The sequence below is a fragment of the Ambystoma mexicanum genome, chromosome 8, assembly GCF_040938575.1.
Source record: "Ambystoma mexicanum isolate Mex_15411 chromosome 8, UKY_AmexF1_1, whole genome shotgun sequence".
Classification (NCBI taxonomy): Eukaryota; Metazoa; Chordata; class Amphibia; order Caudata; family Ambystomatidae; genus Ambystoma; species Ambystoma mexicanum.
Genome location: NC_090929.1, coordinates 1,646,861,172 through 1,646,877,688, shown reverse-complemented (window position 1 = coordinate 1,646,877,688; position 16,517 = coordinate 1,646,861,172). Strand labels below are relative to the sequence as shown.

General features: G+C 41.8%; 1 protein-coding gene across 3 annotated transcripts in view; it reads left to right on the top strand.

Annotated features, from left to right (window-relative positions):
- SLC18A2 (solute carrier family 18 member A2) overlaps positions 1-16,517 on the top strand; it is a 563,191-nt gene that overhangs the window by 229,465 nt on the left and 317,209 nt on the right. For all 3 annotated transcript variants that reach the window (XM_069611911.1, XM_069611910.1, XM_069611912.1), the window contains exon 3: positions 15,079-15,439. In XM_069611911.1, the coding sequence (XP_069468012.1) occupies positions 15,079-15,439 (361 nt within the window). The remainder of the gene's footprint in view (positions 1-15,078; positions 15,440-16,517) is intronic.

Sequence of the window (16,517 nt, the reverse complement as noted above, 5' to 3'; positions counted from 1 at the left end):
AGAATTGTATTCTTGAAGCACTTTTAATGGGAGGCTTTGTGCCAAGAGGAAAGTCCATCATCACTGTGGATGCTAGTGGAAAGGGTTTAGGTGCTGTGCTGTCACAAGTTGAAGGGGATCAGGAGAAGATCACAATGATTGCCTGCATTTCAGACCGTATGTGTGGGGAGAGAAATTTGCTATTAAAACCAATCACAAACCTTTGGCTGAGGTTTTGACAGTGAAGGGTATGTCCAAAATAACGCCAAGGATTGCCAGGTTAAGTCTCAAGATGTTGAATATAACTTTGAGATAGAATATTTTCCGGGAAAGAGGAATTGTGTTGCAGATTTTGTGTCTAGAATGCCTTTGCAAGGAGAGGCAACACATTCTGATGGGGAGTTTTATGAACACTTTTGTGGACTACTTGAGGCTTTCAGTCAAGAGAATTGGAAAGAAGGTTGTGTAGATGATGACATTTTGATCAAAGTAAAGGAATGTATTGTTGAGGAACTGCCGGAAAAGGATAAAGTGGAGGATAAGCTCAAGGGATATTTCATGGTTAAAGATGAGTTGACCATTGTAGGCGATTCGGTCTTGAGAGGGAATAAGATGATACCTCTGGTATTGTTGAGGGAGGACATTATAATGTGAGCCCATGAGGGTCATCCTGGCATGTCAATAACTAAAAGGAAAATTAGTGGAAAATGTTGGTGGACTGCCATGAATGCACAAGTACAGAGATGTTTGCAGTTGTGTTCAGTGTGCAATAATTGTGATAAGAATATGGTCACCAAGAAGTCACTGTTAACGTCTATACTGGTTCCTGATGGTCCATGGATGGAATTGTCCCTCGATGTGTTAGGTCCATATGAGGGACTTGGCCGTGGAAATAGGTTCTTATTAGTATTGGTAGACAGGTACAGTAAATGGCCGGAGGTTGCTGTTGTAGATTGTTTTACGTCCAAAGGGGTTATTGATTTTAAAGAGAGCATGTTTAGGAGAGAAGGAATTCCGAGTGTGATTTTGAATGACAAATCTCCTTAATTCAGAAGTAAGGAAATTAGTGATTATACCGCAGAGATGGGTTTTCAGTGGAAGTTTTCAGTGGTGTACCCTCCAGAGACTGGCTTCAGTCTTGTTGCTTTTAATGTAGACTTCGTAGTCTAAGAAACAAATATTGTTAGGACTGCAATCTCTGTTGAAATGGAGGTTGCAACTGTTATATTTAAGGTACTTATTGAGTTTATTTAATTCTGGTTGTGTGCCACCCCAGATGACAAATGCTTGGTCAATGAATGCATCTTAACATTGAATAAGCATTATCTGTTGGGCATCTATATACAGTGTTGGCTTCTAAATGTCCAGTAAATATATCTGCACAGTAGGTGCACATTTGTCACTCATACCTGTGCCCTGACACTGTCAATACAAAGTCAACAAATGTTGGTATACAGGGTAAACCAAAGAATACCAATGAACAATGCTTTGTGTTGTAACAACATCAATGAATGAGTTGTTATTGTATGCCTAATGATTTTGAGACATGCTTCATGCTGAATGCTGATATATAGGAAAATAACATTAGACTTCACCAACAGATAGTCCCGAGGCTGGGTGGTGTGTGGAGTTGACAACCTACTACACTGGTATCCTATATCACTGATGGTAGTTTAGGGCAAATATATTCAATTTCCTGTCAATGAATTCAGAGATATGCACGTTCAATGTGTCTTTAGCACAAATAAAAGGTATACACATTGTAAAATGTAAGCCTATATGATGTACCTATGTTAAAAGATGCAATGTGGCCGCTCCCATGTGTAGATTGAAAATGTGTTCATGTTAGTCGTCATTTAGTGCTCCAAGCACATACTAGTTATCAGGTGTGCTTGGTTTTATTTTAGTCCTTTATTCGTTTTCCTGTGCAGCCAGATGTGAGCATTTCAAAAAAGTTGCTATTACTAAATTGGCTGATGGCTTCTTGGACATAATCCTCAAAAATTAATCAGGACAGTATTTCTACCTTTGTCGGCCTATTAAGGAATTATAGACTTTTCTTCTTGTTGGCTTTTCAAGAGATGTTTTATTTATTTCTAAGGTTGAGCCATGTATTGTGAGGACATATGACACTATTAAATCCCCTTGACAGGGCCTTATGGAAGGTATCAATTACATTATGGTGTAGAACATTGAAACAAACTATATCCATATGAGAAATCATTTAAAAGGGAAGGTATTCAGTGTTTTGAGGAACTGAATAAGAGAGTCCTTTGTTTTTAGATCCAATGGAAAACTGTTCCAGAGCTTTGGAACATATACTGAAAAAAGTCAGTCAACCTTTCAAACATAATGGGAGGGCGAGACCACCAATAAGAATTTATCAGGGGAGCGGAGTGTACGCAAAGGCTGATATCTTATACATTTTTCCACCTGGTCTGAGGATGTCAGACTGTTGAGGCATTGCTAGATCAAACAAAGGATGTGAACTTTGATTCTATCTTCTGTAGGACTTCTGTATTTTGGACAATGTTGTGAGGTGTTAGACTGTTCAATGCTTTTATGTGGCAGAAATGTTTTGTCAATGAACCATTTTATAATGTTAATGTTTCTAATCTATATTTATAAAAGTGGACATTTGTGGGTTTGTGGCTTGGAGAAGCGTTGTTCCTTATGTAATTCCACACCGTTTCACCAATCAGCACCACATGTTGCATAGTTAACCATTAGGACCCTGCGGACAATACTGGCTACATGACATTTGGACACCCCATCTCATTCCCCGGATTTCAGCAAAACTCTAACTTTGTTTGTGGGTTTGTGGCTTGGCGAAGCATTGTTCCATAAACAATTCCACACCGTTTCACCAATGTGCACCAAATCTTTCCTAGTCACCTGTTAGGACCCTCTGGACATTACTGGCTACATGTCATGTGGACACCCCACCCCTTTCCCTGGATTTAAGCACAAGTAAAAAGTGTTTGTGGGTTTGTGGCTTGAGGAAGCATTGCTCTCCATACAATTCCACAGTGTTTCACCAATCTGCACCACATTTTGCATAGTTACCTGTTAGGACCCTACAGACATTACTGACTGCATAACATTTGGGCCCCCCTTTGCCCCGGATTTCAGCACCTTCCCACATGAGACGGTTGCCTAAAATCAGCGAAACATCAACGTGGCCGCAGAAGGACCGGTCCTCAACCCTAAAAAAGCATGGGTTCTGGGACATTTTAACCGCAATGCACCACAACGAACTGCACCACGCCAAGGTGAGGCAACAGGTGGGGAGAGAGCACAGTAAGTCCCAGCATGCAGCAGTATACCAACTCTCGCCTCACCCCAACGTCTGCTCTGGGGTATGTCAGCCAGCCATACACGCCCATTATCACTGCAGTTTCCTTCAGAGTCAAAGCACATCAAGCAATCGCGAATCTGAACAGCGACCTACAGGATCATTGATTTTCAACAATTAATTTTATTTCTTTATTTGTTGGTTATTTGTAATGCGCACGATACAGCAAAATTGTGTTTCAAGGTGCCTCAAGACAAGGTGGGGGGGACGAGGGAAACAGTATAAAACAAAAGCAAAGCATTCTTAAAAGGTCTTCAAACATTCGGAACGTGCAAGTACTAAAGCATGAGAGCAGGGGGGGAGGGGTGGGGGGAGCCGTTGGAGGGGAAGTGCAGGAAGGGGAGAAGGAATGAAAAACAGAAAAAGTGTTGCTACAAGGCCATGAGGTGATGTGGATCGTGCAAGTGCTGAGCCATTGAAAAAAGGGGAGATCGGGAGGGAGGAGATATGATAGGTTATTTATAACGCGCTTAATACCCAGAGGTTTCTAAGCGCAGACCCGGGGTTCGAACCTATGTTGCTCCGAGCACGTTGCCCCTGAGCTATCCTCTTGAGACTCCTGAGAGAGGTACTAGATGCAAAAACAAGTTAAAAAGTGCAGGTACAGGTAGGTAAACTGCATTATGGAGAAAACCAGACATGCAGTTGAGACAAGGAGGTATGAATTAATGTAGAGTGGAAAAGCCACGCCCCATGCCATGAGCGGCTACATCAGGCAGGCAGACACGCAATTATGACTAAGCAGGTATGAAAGACTGAAGGCTGGAAAAGCCACGCCTCGTGGCGAGGGGCTACATCAGTGTTGAATGGGAGCACAGTCAGGGAGAGCAATGGCTCATTTCATAGGAGAATCCTGCAGCGTGGGGCTGAAGGTGAAATTCGTGAGAAATGTCTATACAGCGGAAGCAGGCATGTTGAATGTGCCGCACAGTGCATGCTGGGAAAGTCAGAGCATTTGCCGAGGGAGAAGGTAAGACATTGTGCAAGGCAGTCAATCCAGAGTACAAAGTAAGTTAAAAGAGGGGCACAGCATAAGAATAGAAAAGACATATCGTTATGATAAGGATGGATGTAGGAGGTCCAACATGCTGGTATGCAGCAAGGGCACAAGGTGGGAGAAATCCAAGTAACACATCATCAAGGGCTAGAAGACTGAAGCGAGGGAAGACAGATTCCGCACAGCATAGTAGGTAGGCGGAGCTACAATCACTGCAGGAACATCAGGGAGGAGAGACAGAGGGTGCTGCGCGGCCTGCATAGCCTCATCATAATAGGGCATGGGCAGTGCCGGCAGACACGTGTAGAGTGACGGAGATGATAGTCACATGGTCAGACACAATTGGGGGCTGATGCATTGGTGAGCTGAAGGAGGCCGGGCATCTTCAAGGGACAGGAAGAACTGAGAAGTCAAGGAGTAACGAGGGGCAGGGAGAGAATAAATGTGGCATGATACGAAGGCAGTGTGGAATCTTACCTGCCATAAGGTGTGGAAAGTTTGGCAGGGTGCAATGCTGGCTAGCTCGGCCAATGCTATTACTCAGTTTGCTTTTTCGATCATGTGAGGGATGGAGACAATTGATGGGAGTGTTGTAATGTCTGTCCACAGAACCTGTTCGGAGAACAGGTACTTTTTGCTTGTATTTAGATAAGCCCATTTCTAGTTGTGTGAAATCACACCACTGGTCTGGAACAAAGGACAAGCTCTTACTCAGTACTATGAGTGTCTCCTACATATTCAATAAAAGAAAATCAAATATGCCAAAAGAGAGGACAGAACTCAGTGCGGGAATATCTCCAAGAAGAAACTTTATTGAACAGGAACATTTTAAATGCAGTAGTTGAGAACAACGAATAAAAATAATTGATTATTTATAACGCGCTTAATATCCACATGTTACTAAGGGCAAACTGCTCCACGTCACCTTGGCGAGCGCATTGCCCATAAACTATAATCCTGAATGGATTAGCAAAGAATGAGTGTTTCATCATTAAGAAAGCAGATACACGTGCAACAAGTGCTGTTATAGATCAACACCGATCAGCTGTAAAAAATTACAAAACACAAAGAAAAATCTCACTAAAAGAAGAGATAAAAGAAAAAGTGGTTAAGGCACTTGAGCGGGAGAGCAGCTGCAAACAGGAAGCAGAGTTCTTAATATACACGACACCGAGAGTACAAGTGTTTTGTGCAGTCCCAAAGAGCCAAAAAAATAAAGCTCACTCCGCGACCTCAAGATGACCCACAGTATTGGGAGGCTCTTCAGTGTTTGCAGCTCTATCCCAATTTGTGGAACATCATTAAAAAACCTTTGTTCAGGAAATCAAGTCATGCTTAAGGGATACAACACAGATCATTGGGATTTCAATTTGATGGTATGGAGGATTTCATGGTATGTCTGAATGTATACAATGATTAAAAAAGAGGCTTCTTTTATTTATTTTGTATTTGTAGAGCGCACTACAGCCCACAGGCACCGAGGCGCTTTAAGGAAACTTAAGGAGGCTTGCTTGCGGGTTACAATAAGCGGCGTAAGAAAGTATGCTTAGATACATTTGTTAGGTTACAGTTGTTACAAATTTATTTATTTATTTATTTTGAATAAAGTGACAATACTGCTGCTCAGGCAAGAAATGATATACAAGCCATACGGAGTGCATTTGTTATATTTTGTGCAGATATGGCCTTGTAACTCAATCATTTTCATTTCACTGTCATGCACCATGAAGAGATCGAGGGAACAGCTATGGGCTACAAAGTCGTACCATATTTGGTCAATCGCTACCTAAATATGTTTGAAGAGAATTCAGTCTGTAGTGTGGAAAGTCAATTCTTTTACGCATTTTTATTGAGCACAAAAGTAATATAGAATGAAATTGCTACAAACTCAAGTCCTTCATGATAATGTATTCATTGTGCATTTGTAAGGCGCTTATAAATCAAGTGAATTGTGTTTCATAAGCTGTAAGCAAAACAACAACTGGTTCAGCTCAGCCAAGACTCAATGTTACATGTTATTATATGTCAGGAATGTTCTTCTGACAAGTATGTGCTAAAACAGATACATTGGGTTTGTATAAAACAAGGATTTATACTGAACAAATGATGCTCATGCTACAAACATGACTTGTGCAACTGGTTAGAAGAGAGAAACAGTGCTCTTTAACAAATGTATTAACCACAAAACACTACTCAGGACACTGGTAAATACACATTGGATATGGGGGGGACATCAAAGTGAGGAAGGGAGAGGGAGGGAGGCAGGGTTGGCAGAATGAAACCTAAAGAGCTTTAAATGCTGCCCAGGTGTCCCCATATGTCACCGATGACTCTCTTCACTGGTAGCTTTAGATACAAATCCATTGAAGCTGACCAATAAAGCGGATCCACAAACTTAACTAGTGCCTAATTTGGAGAAAGTGCAGGAATTTCGAACAATAATTGATGCAAGCCTAAATGACATCTTATTCCCTAGATGGGAGGAAGTATACAGAAAAGAGAGGCTGGATACCACCTCACATCTGCAAACTACAGTGATGGAAGGTCTTACAATAGCAGTTGCGCCATTTCTAAAGCTATATGAAACAATGAATGAGTCATTGCAAGACCTACTAATGGCTAATCTAAAATCTAAGGAGCAGATTACAAACCCGGAGAGGTTCACAAAAACAATGGAGAGTTCACTGGAAAGTGAAGCGGAGCAAACAAAGCTATGACAAAATTGACTTGGGGACCTTGTCAGAAGCGAGGCAAATGACAAGTCCCTTTTGATGGAAGTGGTCCTTGAAGACTGTAAGTGGATGAGGAGTCTTCCACAATTTGATCAGGAACACCCCAAGCGTGTAGATAAAAGTACTTTAGCAGCAAAAGTCCCCTCTTGGGATTTGGAAGTGCATCCCCATGTTAAGAACAAAAGGGGGGCTATGATGGATGACCCCAAGTCAATCATACCTGAAAGTAAGAAAGGTCCCCTTCAACTATCCAAGAATAAAAAATACTTACTGCAACTTGTTGCAGACGAGACAAAAAAAGGCACCAGCTCAAATGAGTTTGGCAATTGATATTGATGAAATAAATCCCTCAAAATAACATTTCTCAATTTTTCAGGGAGGAATTGAAATACCTAAATCACAGGAAACTCAAATGGAACTAAAAAGGAGGAAAAAAACAAAAAATCAAGCTCGCAATTGTAAACAACAAGGCTCAAGAGGCTTTTTAAGGAATATAAGAACTCCTCCTAAACTTAATGACATTCAATGTGCTAAAAGAGCTGGTACTGCAAGGAAAGCTATTAGAAGAGAGCACTGCAGATGCCAATTTACAATCTGAAGATTCAATGGAAGACTTGTTGACCTCAGATGCTTGCCTAAGTGATTTTATTGAAGTCCTGGAAAAACACAGGGAAGAAGACGCTTCAGATAGCTTTAATTCAGCGGACTGGGAGCAAATTGAGGCCCAGACTAGAACCGTGCCGGCAATAAGAAAAGGAGAACTGCTACCGGCACCCCTGCCCTGGAACCAATAGCAAAGGAAAGAAAGGGGCCATTGAATAAAGAGTGCAAAGAACTCGATTAAACGACCTCAGATGAGGAGTTCTAAACACTTGATGAAAAAAGAAAAGACTGTATGGCGAAAGAAAATGCAAAGAAAAATAATGAAACAAGTAAAACGCCTCGAAACAGAAAGAAGGGAGGAAATGTCCCTAAAAAGATTAGTATCCCAAAACAGAAAGAAGTCAAAAGAAATGAAAATGAAATAATACTTCAATTGGAGAAAATTTCAAACAGGTCAAAAGGATTAATTTTAAATTGTGAGTGTTCTGTGGCAGATTCCAACATTAAGATCAGTCTCCTCGAAGGATATTGTTATTGTGGAATTTCCTAAAGAACAGAGACTTGATTTAGTAATCCTCCATTTGAGAACTGAAACTATCAAAAATTCTCTGTTGGAAATGCAATACAAATTCTCCAAATTGAGATATGATCTAACGGAAATAAGAAAACATGACGTACCCTCGATTAAATCCTCAGCCCATTAGGTGAAAAAGGCATCAGGAAAACATCGAGTGGTGAATTTTTTGGAAGTAGACGAGGTTGGGAAGCCTGCTGTTGAGAAAGAAAACCTCAAGTCCAATATTGTAAACAGGCCTCAAATTAAGGGGAGAGAGGTTGCCCATATGTACAGTTTTACTGTTGATAATTCCAGCACAACCAGAAAAGTGAAATCAAACTTTCAAAGAACAACACAAAATGGAGGTGATTGGTGATGGATTACCAGTGCACTAGTGACTAAGAAAAAACAATAGATCATAAATAAGTCCCAAGAAACTAATCTGCGTATTGCCTCATGGAATACCCGAGGCTTCCAACATTTATACACAGGGGAGGACACATTCCTGGGATCCTATGAAATTGTGTGCCTCAAGGAAACATGGATACGGGAGAAGCCGATATGTGAGGGCTATGAGCTATTCATAAATCCCACCAGAAAAGGTGAAACTGGGCACCCGTATGCAGGGCTATTAATTATGGTCAGACTATCAAGTGAACTTCAGGCGATAGAACATCTAACCTCATATCCCCTTGTAAAAATCTTGACAATGAAACTATGCACTGTAAATAAGAAAGCTAGGATACTACTAATAAATCTCTATTGGAGCAAGAACAAATGATTAAATAAAGACTTCATTGACAGCATCATGGAGAAAATTGATGAAACAATGATAGAAGACCCAAACCAGCTTATCATTCTCTGTGGTGACCTTAACATCAAATTAATAAAGAAAGATGATAAACATCTAGGTGAAAAAGAACTAATCTGGAAGAAGGCAATACAAATTCACTCCATGAGGATGTTAGATGAGTCAATTACAGGAGATTTGAGGGGTGATGACACGTGGTTTTCTGGTATAAACAGCGCCTGTCTGGACTATTGTTTTGTCGCGGGCAATACATGGAAACACATCAAATTGTTGGCAAGTTGACAGACAAATACAGGCGTCAAGTGAATGAAAACCCAGAGGTTGTTCATTACGATTGGCTACTGATGGACTTTAGAACAAAACAAAATTCAATGAAGGCAGCAAGGCCAAACAGAAATCATTCTCATAGTAAAGAGTTGGTTGGAAAAAGGAAAGAATATCAATCCCAGCTATCGCGACTATGAAATGGAGATATGCCAGGGAAAAATGAAGCAATTAGGAAGTGTAAACAAGTATACAAAATTGGGCTGAAGTCAACAAGAGCCCATAGACCAAAGCAAGACGCTGAAAGAATGCTAGCAGCAATTCTCGTCTGCAATCCATGTTACTTATGGGACATCATTAACAACAGAAATGACTTCCAAGTGGCAGTGGCAACAAATCAGGTATCAGAAGATCGATGGATTACCCACTACTCCACTCTCTTTGCTAATGAAGAGGGCATGGAAGAACAAGGAATATCTACTTCATGTCAGTCATGGTCAATGGAATTCAACTGCATTGAAATACTTGGGATGATTAAGAAACTCAGTTCATCAAGGGCAGCGGGGCCCGATGGGGTCTCCAATCAAGTGCTCAAAGAAAACCTAGACAAATGTGCAGAATTCATCTTTTCGCTGTTTAGACAAGTCATGAAAACCAAAACCATTCCATCATCATGGAAAGATGCTGTTATGGTGTCTATTTTTAAAAAAGGAGACCGCAGTGATCCTTAAAATTATAGGCCCGTAGTCCTATTGGACTTGATGGGTAAATTGTTTGCATCAATACTGCTATGTGCCTGAAAATATGGGCAAAAAAAGCGAAGATCCCAGACAAGCGACAAACCGCCTTTGTCAGTGGTGTTGGTACATCTTTAAACCTGTTTATTCTTAATCTGATAAAAATTAAAAATGCCGGAGACCAGAAGCAAAGTGTATATCGGTTTTATTGACCTCGAAAAATCGTTCGATGGTATTAGCCGAGAATTACTTTGGGCGAAACTAAAGAGATGGGGATGCCCGAAAGACCTATTGGAGCTAATACAAGCTTTATACTCTAATACAACAATTCAAATCCAGCTCTGTTAAGATGGCTCCTATCAAAGAAGATAAGTACGTGTTGGGGATCAAACAGGGATGCACTCTTGCACCATTCCTGTTTGTGCTTTATTAGGCAGATTTGATGGAGTTTCAAAAATTAATCAGGGCCTTTCCTCCAAAGATCGAGGATGGAGAAATCCCATGGATTATTTATGCGGACAATTTGGTCTTTGTAGACCTAACAGCAATCGGACTCCAAAGATGGTTAAACGCATTTAAAACCTACTTAGATACAAATGATATGAAGATAAATGTTGGCAAATCAAAGGTAATGATTATGCAACCTGCACACTGTAAAAAAAAAAAAAAAAATGTATTTCGAAAATAGAAAATAACTCACTGGAATCAGCAGATACCATTAAATATCTTGGAATATGTATTAATAAGAACATGAACGAACTTGGCCAATATTCACTAATCAGGGAAAAACTCCTAAAGTTAACAAGTCAGGGAAAAGCTCTGCATTGTCACTATGGGACTTTCTCCCTGTGTCCCACTTCCATCTTCTTTAAACAAAAGGTAATTGCAGTCATAACATATGGGGCAGAGACACTATTGAACTTATCTTGGAAAACCTGGGAGCTATGTGAAGCCTTCTTTTTGCAAAAGTCTTAAGATTACTGAATGCAGTACCTGTAGCTGTAATTAGATATGAGCTGAGACTACAGTCGGCTGCGTCAATTGTTTTGTGGAAATCACGCTCCCTTTTTTGAAAATGTGTTATGGATGATTCTCCCGAACCTTTCGAGATACTAAAAGGGATCCATTCAACCAAAAATAAAAACCTGTCAAGATGGAAAGAGCGGTGTAAAGAACAACTGGACAATCTAAATATTGATCTAGAAACTCTGAGAAGTAATCCCGACAAGTCAAAAAGGCTGGTTTTAGAGAGGGATTGGATGGACACTATAAAGTTAAAAAATCAGAGCAAACTGTGTATCAATATCATTTTGGAACAGAGTAAGGTGAACGAACTGCCAGCATACCTGATGAAATTTCCATCACCCTATTACAGAGACGTACTCCTCCGATGCAGACTAAATATCTTAGCATGTAAAGAACTACTTAGTTCAGGATATAAATAACGGTTCAGGAGGCAACATGCCGCTTTTGTAGAGAGACGGATATCAAGACATCTGCTGTTAAATGACCAAAGAGCCAAAGAAATGCCATCCTTTGTGACAGACTTAGAATGATTTGGTGAGAACCAATTATGGGAGAGATTCCTAACAGCTACAAAAATTGGTGTAACAATAGACACCCTGACATTTCTGGAGGAACTATTGAGAGTCGAAATACCATCTTAAACTAAAGATGAGGATGAGTTTCTCAGCTCCATTGATGAACTGCTTGGGTTTGGAAATGAATGTTACACATATGTATGTTAAAAGTTGAAAGATAATCGACCAATAAAACAATTAAAAAAACAATAATAATAATAATAAAAATAATGTTATCTCTCATTGATAACAGACACAGACCCTCTAACTAATCATCACAAAGGCGTTTCTCCACAGTTTCCATTCCCTTAATATTTATTTCTAGGTTACAAATAAGCCTGATAAAGCCAGAGAACCAACCCATGGGCTAGGCTCATTGTGGCAGGGAGGCCCCTAAAATGAGCAACAACGGGCAGCCAGGCAGCACATAGGCAACAATCATCTCCATGCATCTCTCTGAACCATGGATTGTTGGCCTTTGGAACTTGGTCCTTTTCCAGTACCATTTACATCGGTAAAAAACCTGTGCATATAAATATCGGAATCTTTAACCCTGACACTTCAGGTTAGGGCCAGATGTAGCACGGGTCATATGAAATTGAAAATACTTCCAGAAATTCTTACTTATGTACCCCAGAAGGTTTGGGGCCAGTTGATTTCAGCGTCCATTTCTGGAGCATTCGACTACTGTAACTCTACATTGCTAGCGCAGCCCAAATGTCACGTACATTGTTTGCAGGTTTTACAGAACTCAGCCGCCCGGCTTGCAACAAACTCGCCTAAGTTGGCTCATACTGCCCCATTGCTTAGAAAACTCCATTGGCTTCCAGTGGATGCCAGAATTAAGTTTAAGACCCTGTGCCTAGTACATCGGCCCCTTTAAGGCAAAGGTGCCAGGTATCTTCAGAATACGTCATGTAAACACAAACACTTGCAAGCGTTGTGCTCTGCGGACAGGTTGTTCTTGACTATTCCCCATTTTCAAAAGAGTACGATGGGCGGCCGTGGCTTTTCAGTGGCAGCGCAAAAACATTTGAATAGTCTTCTGTTGCCTTGGCGGGCAGCTAAGGGTTACCCAGCATTTAGGAAACTATTAAAAACGTGTCTGTTCCCATTGAAGGCCTAGCTAATCCTTCCTACCTTTTCCGGCCGCAATAGTAATAGTAATAGAAGAGGGTCTTCTATAACCATGGTAGCCATTTTCGATCAGTATTTTCATTCATTGAATGGGACACGCGCACCCCGGGGTACCAATGGTGTTAACACCCTGTTCCAAGGGCTCGAATGGGGGTTACAGCCCAGAGCCCTCTTTAACTACCCTCCCTTCACTAGGGCCGTTAACTTTGGCTGCTGGCCCGTTACCCCCCGCCTCCGGTTCCAGCCCATGGACCGGGGTATTAACGCCACAATAGCACATGGATTCCATTTGAGAACTCCTCTTAGCCAATCTGAATGTACAGAAAGCATAGATGTCATTGAAAACATCCTTACTTGAATGGCAGTCTATTGAGAGTGATTATAATCTACACGTGTCCTCGAGACGTTGTTTACTAGATCCTTGCAAATTGAGAGCAGCCATATAAATTGGGCACTTACACTAGTGATATCAAAAATGGAAATAAGAGGGTTCCATTTAAAATGTTATTCCTGCTGCTCCAATGTGTTCAAAGATCTAACCTGACATTGCCATGGACTGAGCCTATTTCCTTGTGTCATTGGATCTACATTGGAGCACAGTATTCAATTCAATGTTCCACAAAAAATCCCTAATCTTTTTCAGGCTGCATTTCAAATCGCATCACTGCCATATACAATAGCCCTGCCTTAGCAGCTGTCTTTGGTTACTCTTTATTTGAAGGTGGCCTGCAGTACCCGCCTCAAAAATGGATTTCATCATTGCAACATGTCAGCACTACATTGTAAATATTAACAACTAGATACTGGGGAGGGTGGCGGGGAGACCCAGAAATCCTGGAAAGGTTGACTCGCGCTTGGGATATTATGTTTCAACAGATAGATATTGTTAAGGGTAGTCCCAACAGTATACAAAGAACATATAATTCCAAAGGTGCGTAGGATTTATTCAATGGTATGTACAGCCGACACATGTTTCGACCTCGTAGTCGTTTTCAAGGCCTGTTCCCAGTATTGGAGTATCAATCCTTGAGGGACTGGGTGTCCCTATTAGGATACTTGGTTGAGCGGAATAGGTAATTGAGGTTGTGCGGACTGGGTAGTCGGAAGCCTGTGAGCAGGCAATGGTTTCCCACCGCAAATCGCGGCATGAGTTTAGATTTGATTGTAGCCACCCGGCAGGATTCTAGCTTCAATGTCCAGTCGGCAAACTTGCTTGGAAGATTCTATAACACCTGAAATAGTTAGATTTAGGGTTTAGGGATCAATCGCACAATTGTTTCTCGTGCGAAACACGTGTCGGCTGCACATACCATTGAATAAATCCTTCGCACCATTGGAATTATCTGTTTTTTGTATACTGTTGGGACTACCCTTAACAATATCTATTTGTTGAAACATAATATCCCGAGCACGAGTTAACTTTTCTAATTTTTGATCTTTTCTTCATAATTTACAAACCTCAGTGGGTAGGTTTGCGGAAAAGGTGACCGCTGCCGGCATAGAACACGATTAGATCTCAAATTTAGGGTGGTCAATAGTGCACGGATCCTATATCGAACCCACAAACATAGGTAAGAGTATTTGAATCTTGGTGACCCTTCAAGGCATAGGGGAGACCCTCAAATAACAGTACAGCAGCCATAGGTTTCCATCTGGGGTGTGGAGATGGGAACTGGGTCCCATGGCACAATGCAACACCATGCCCAGGTCGCATCTTATTTAATTTACTCTCCACTCGACCCACTGTCAGTTCTTGAAAGAAAAGGAGTAGGGTGAATAAAGGTCACCAAAATTGATACGTGTTCAAATGATGTATTTATGTATTTATCTTTGATGTGACCTTCTGCTTGGAAACAGTTATTTGATCCAGTGCTGGGTGTTGCCTCTGCAGTGTCAAAAACTCATGATTATAAATGGAGGTCAATTAGGCATCACTTGGCCTCATATGGGCAACAGTATAGATTCATGCATGAAACGTACCGTCAATTAGGGAAGTGCTGATTGGGGCAAGAGATCCATGGAGCATTGGTGTGATTAATTGAATTCTCAGAGCAACATGGGTGTCTCATGATTGTACCACAATCCTATGCCTACAATGAATGTGCCAACAGTGCCAAGTAAAACATTCCCGCCTACATGGGAAGTTGGTACAGTGGATGCAGGGAGTTCATGTCTTTTTGGGAATGGTTCTGCCACTGTCCATCTTTTCATTGCCCAGTACAGACACCCTTGTGTTGGCGTGGCTCTCAATTGCAGTTTTCTAATGGGGGGGGCAATGCTGTGCAACAAGGTTCCACTATTCACCAGCCCCCTCTTTCCCTCTGCAGTGCCCATCATTCCCAGCTACCTGTACAGCATGACGCACGAGATCAATGAGACGGTGCTCCAGACGCCGAGGCCGGCCGGGGAAGCTGCCATGACTGCCACCATCAGCAACTTCCAAAGCATATACTCCTATTACGACAACTCAACCTTTGCAACCGGAAATGTCACAGAGGAGATGACGTTGAGAGGGCCCAATCCAGCCCCCAGCCGGCCACCAACCCCGAATGCCACCAGTGTTCCATCTGACTGCCCCAAGGCGGATTCTGATCTACTGAATGAAAATGTCCGCGTGGGGCTATTGTTTGCCTCGAAGGCCACCGTCCAGCTCCTCACCAATCCCTTCATAGGGCCGCTAACCAACAGGTAGGTGACATTGTTTCCCATAAAGCTTTGCCGGAAGGATTTACGCATTCCAAAGACCTTCCAAAAGGAGTCAACCATTAGATACCTCTTGGCTGGTGTCAGCATCATGCAAGGATGCTCAATGGGCCCTCCAGTTGGATGGATGGATGGATGGATGGATGGATGGATGGATGGATGGATGGATGGATGGATGGATGGATGGATGGATGGATGGATGGATGGATGGATGGATGGATGGATGGATGGATGGATGGATGGATGGATGGATGGGCAGATGAGCATGCAGATGGTTGGGTGTATAGATGAAGGTCTGAATGAGAAGTCAGAAGGATGGATGTAAGGATGATTGCATGAATGAAATGTAAGATGGATGGATTGATGAGAAAATAGTTGGATGGATTTGTGGATGGATGGATAGATATATGGATGGATGGTTGGATGGATGGATGGATGGATGGATGGATGGATGGATGGATGGATGGATGGATGGATGGATGGGCGGCCAGACGGATGGCCGGATGGATTGATGGATGGATGGAAGGACAGTCAGACGAATGAATGAATGAATGAATGAATGAATGAATGAATGAATGAATGAATGAATGAATGAAAGGATAGTCAGATGGATGGATGAATTAATGAATGAACGAACGAACGAATGAACGAACGAACGAACGAACGAACGGACGGACGGACGGACGGACGGATGCACAGATGGATGCATAGGCAGCCAGATGGGTGCATAGGAGGACAGACATGAGAAGTCAAAAGGATGGATGTATAGATGAATATGAATGAAAACTCAGATGGATGGAGAGATCAAAATATGGATGGATGGATGTGTGGATGGATGGAAGAATGGATGGGCAGATGAGCATCTAGATGGTTGGGTGTATGGAAGAATGTATGAATGAGAAGTCAGATGAATGGATACATAGATGAGTGCATGAATAAAAAGTAAGACGGATGGATTGATGAGAAAATGGTTGGATGAGTTTGCGGATGGACGATGGATGGGTTTGATGACGGATAGATGTAGAAAGAGACAGACGAAAGAATAATACGTTCAGTCGGACAC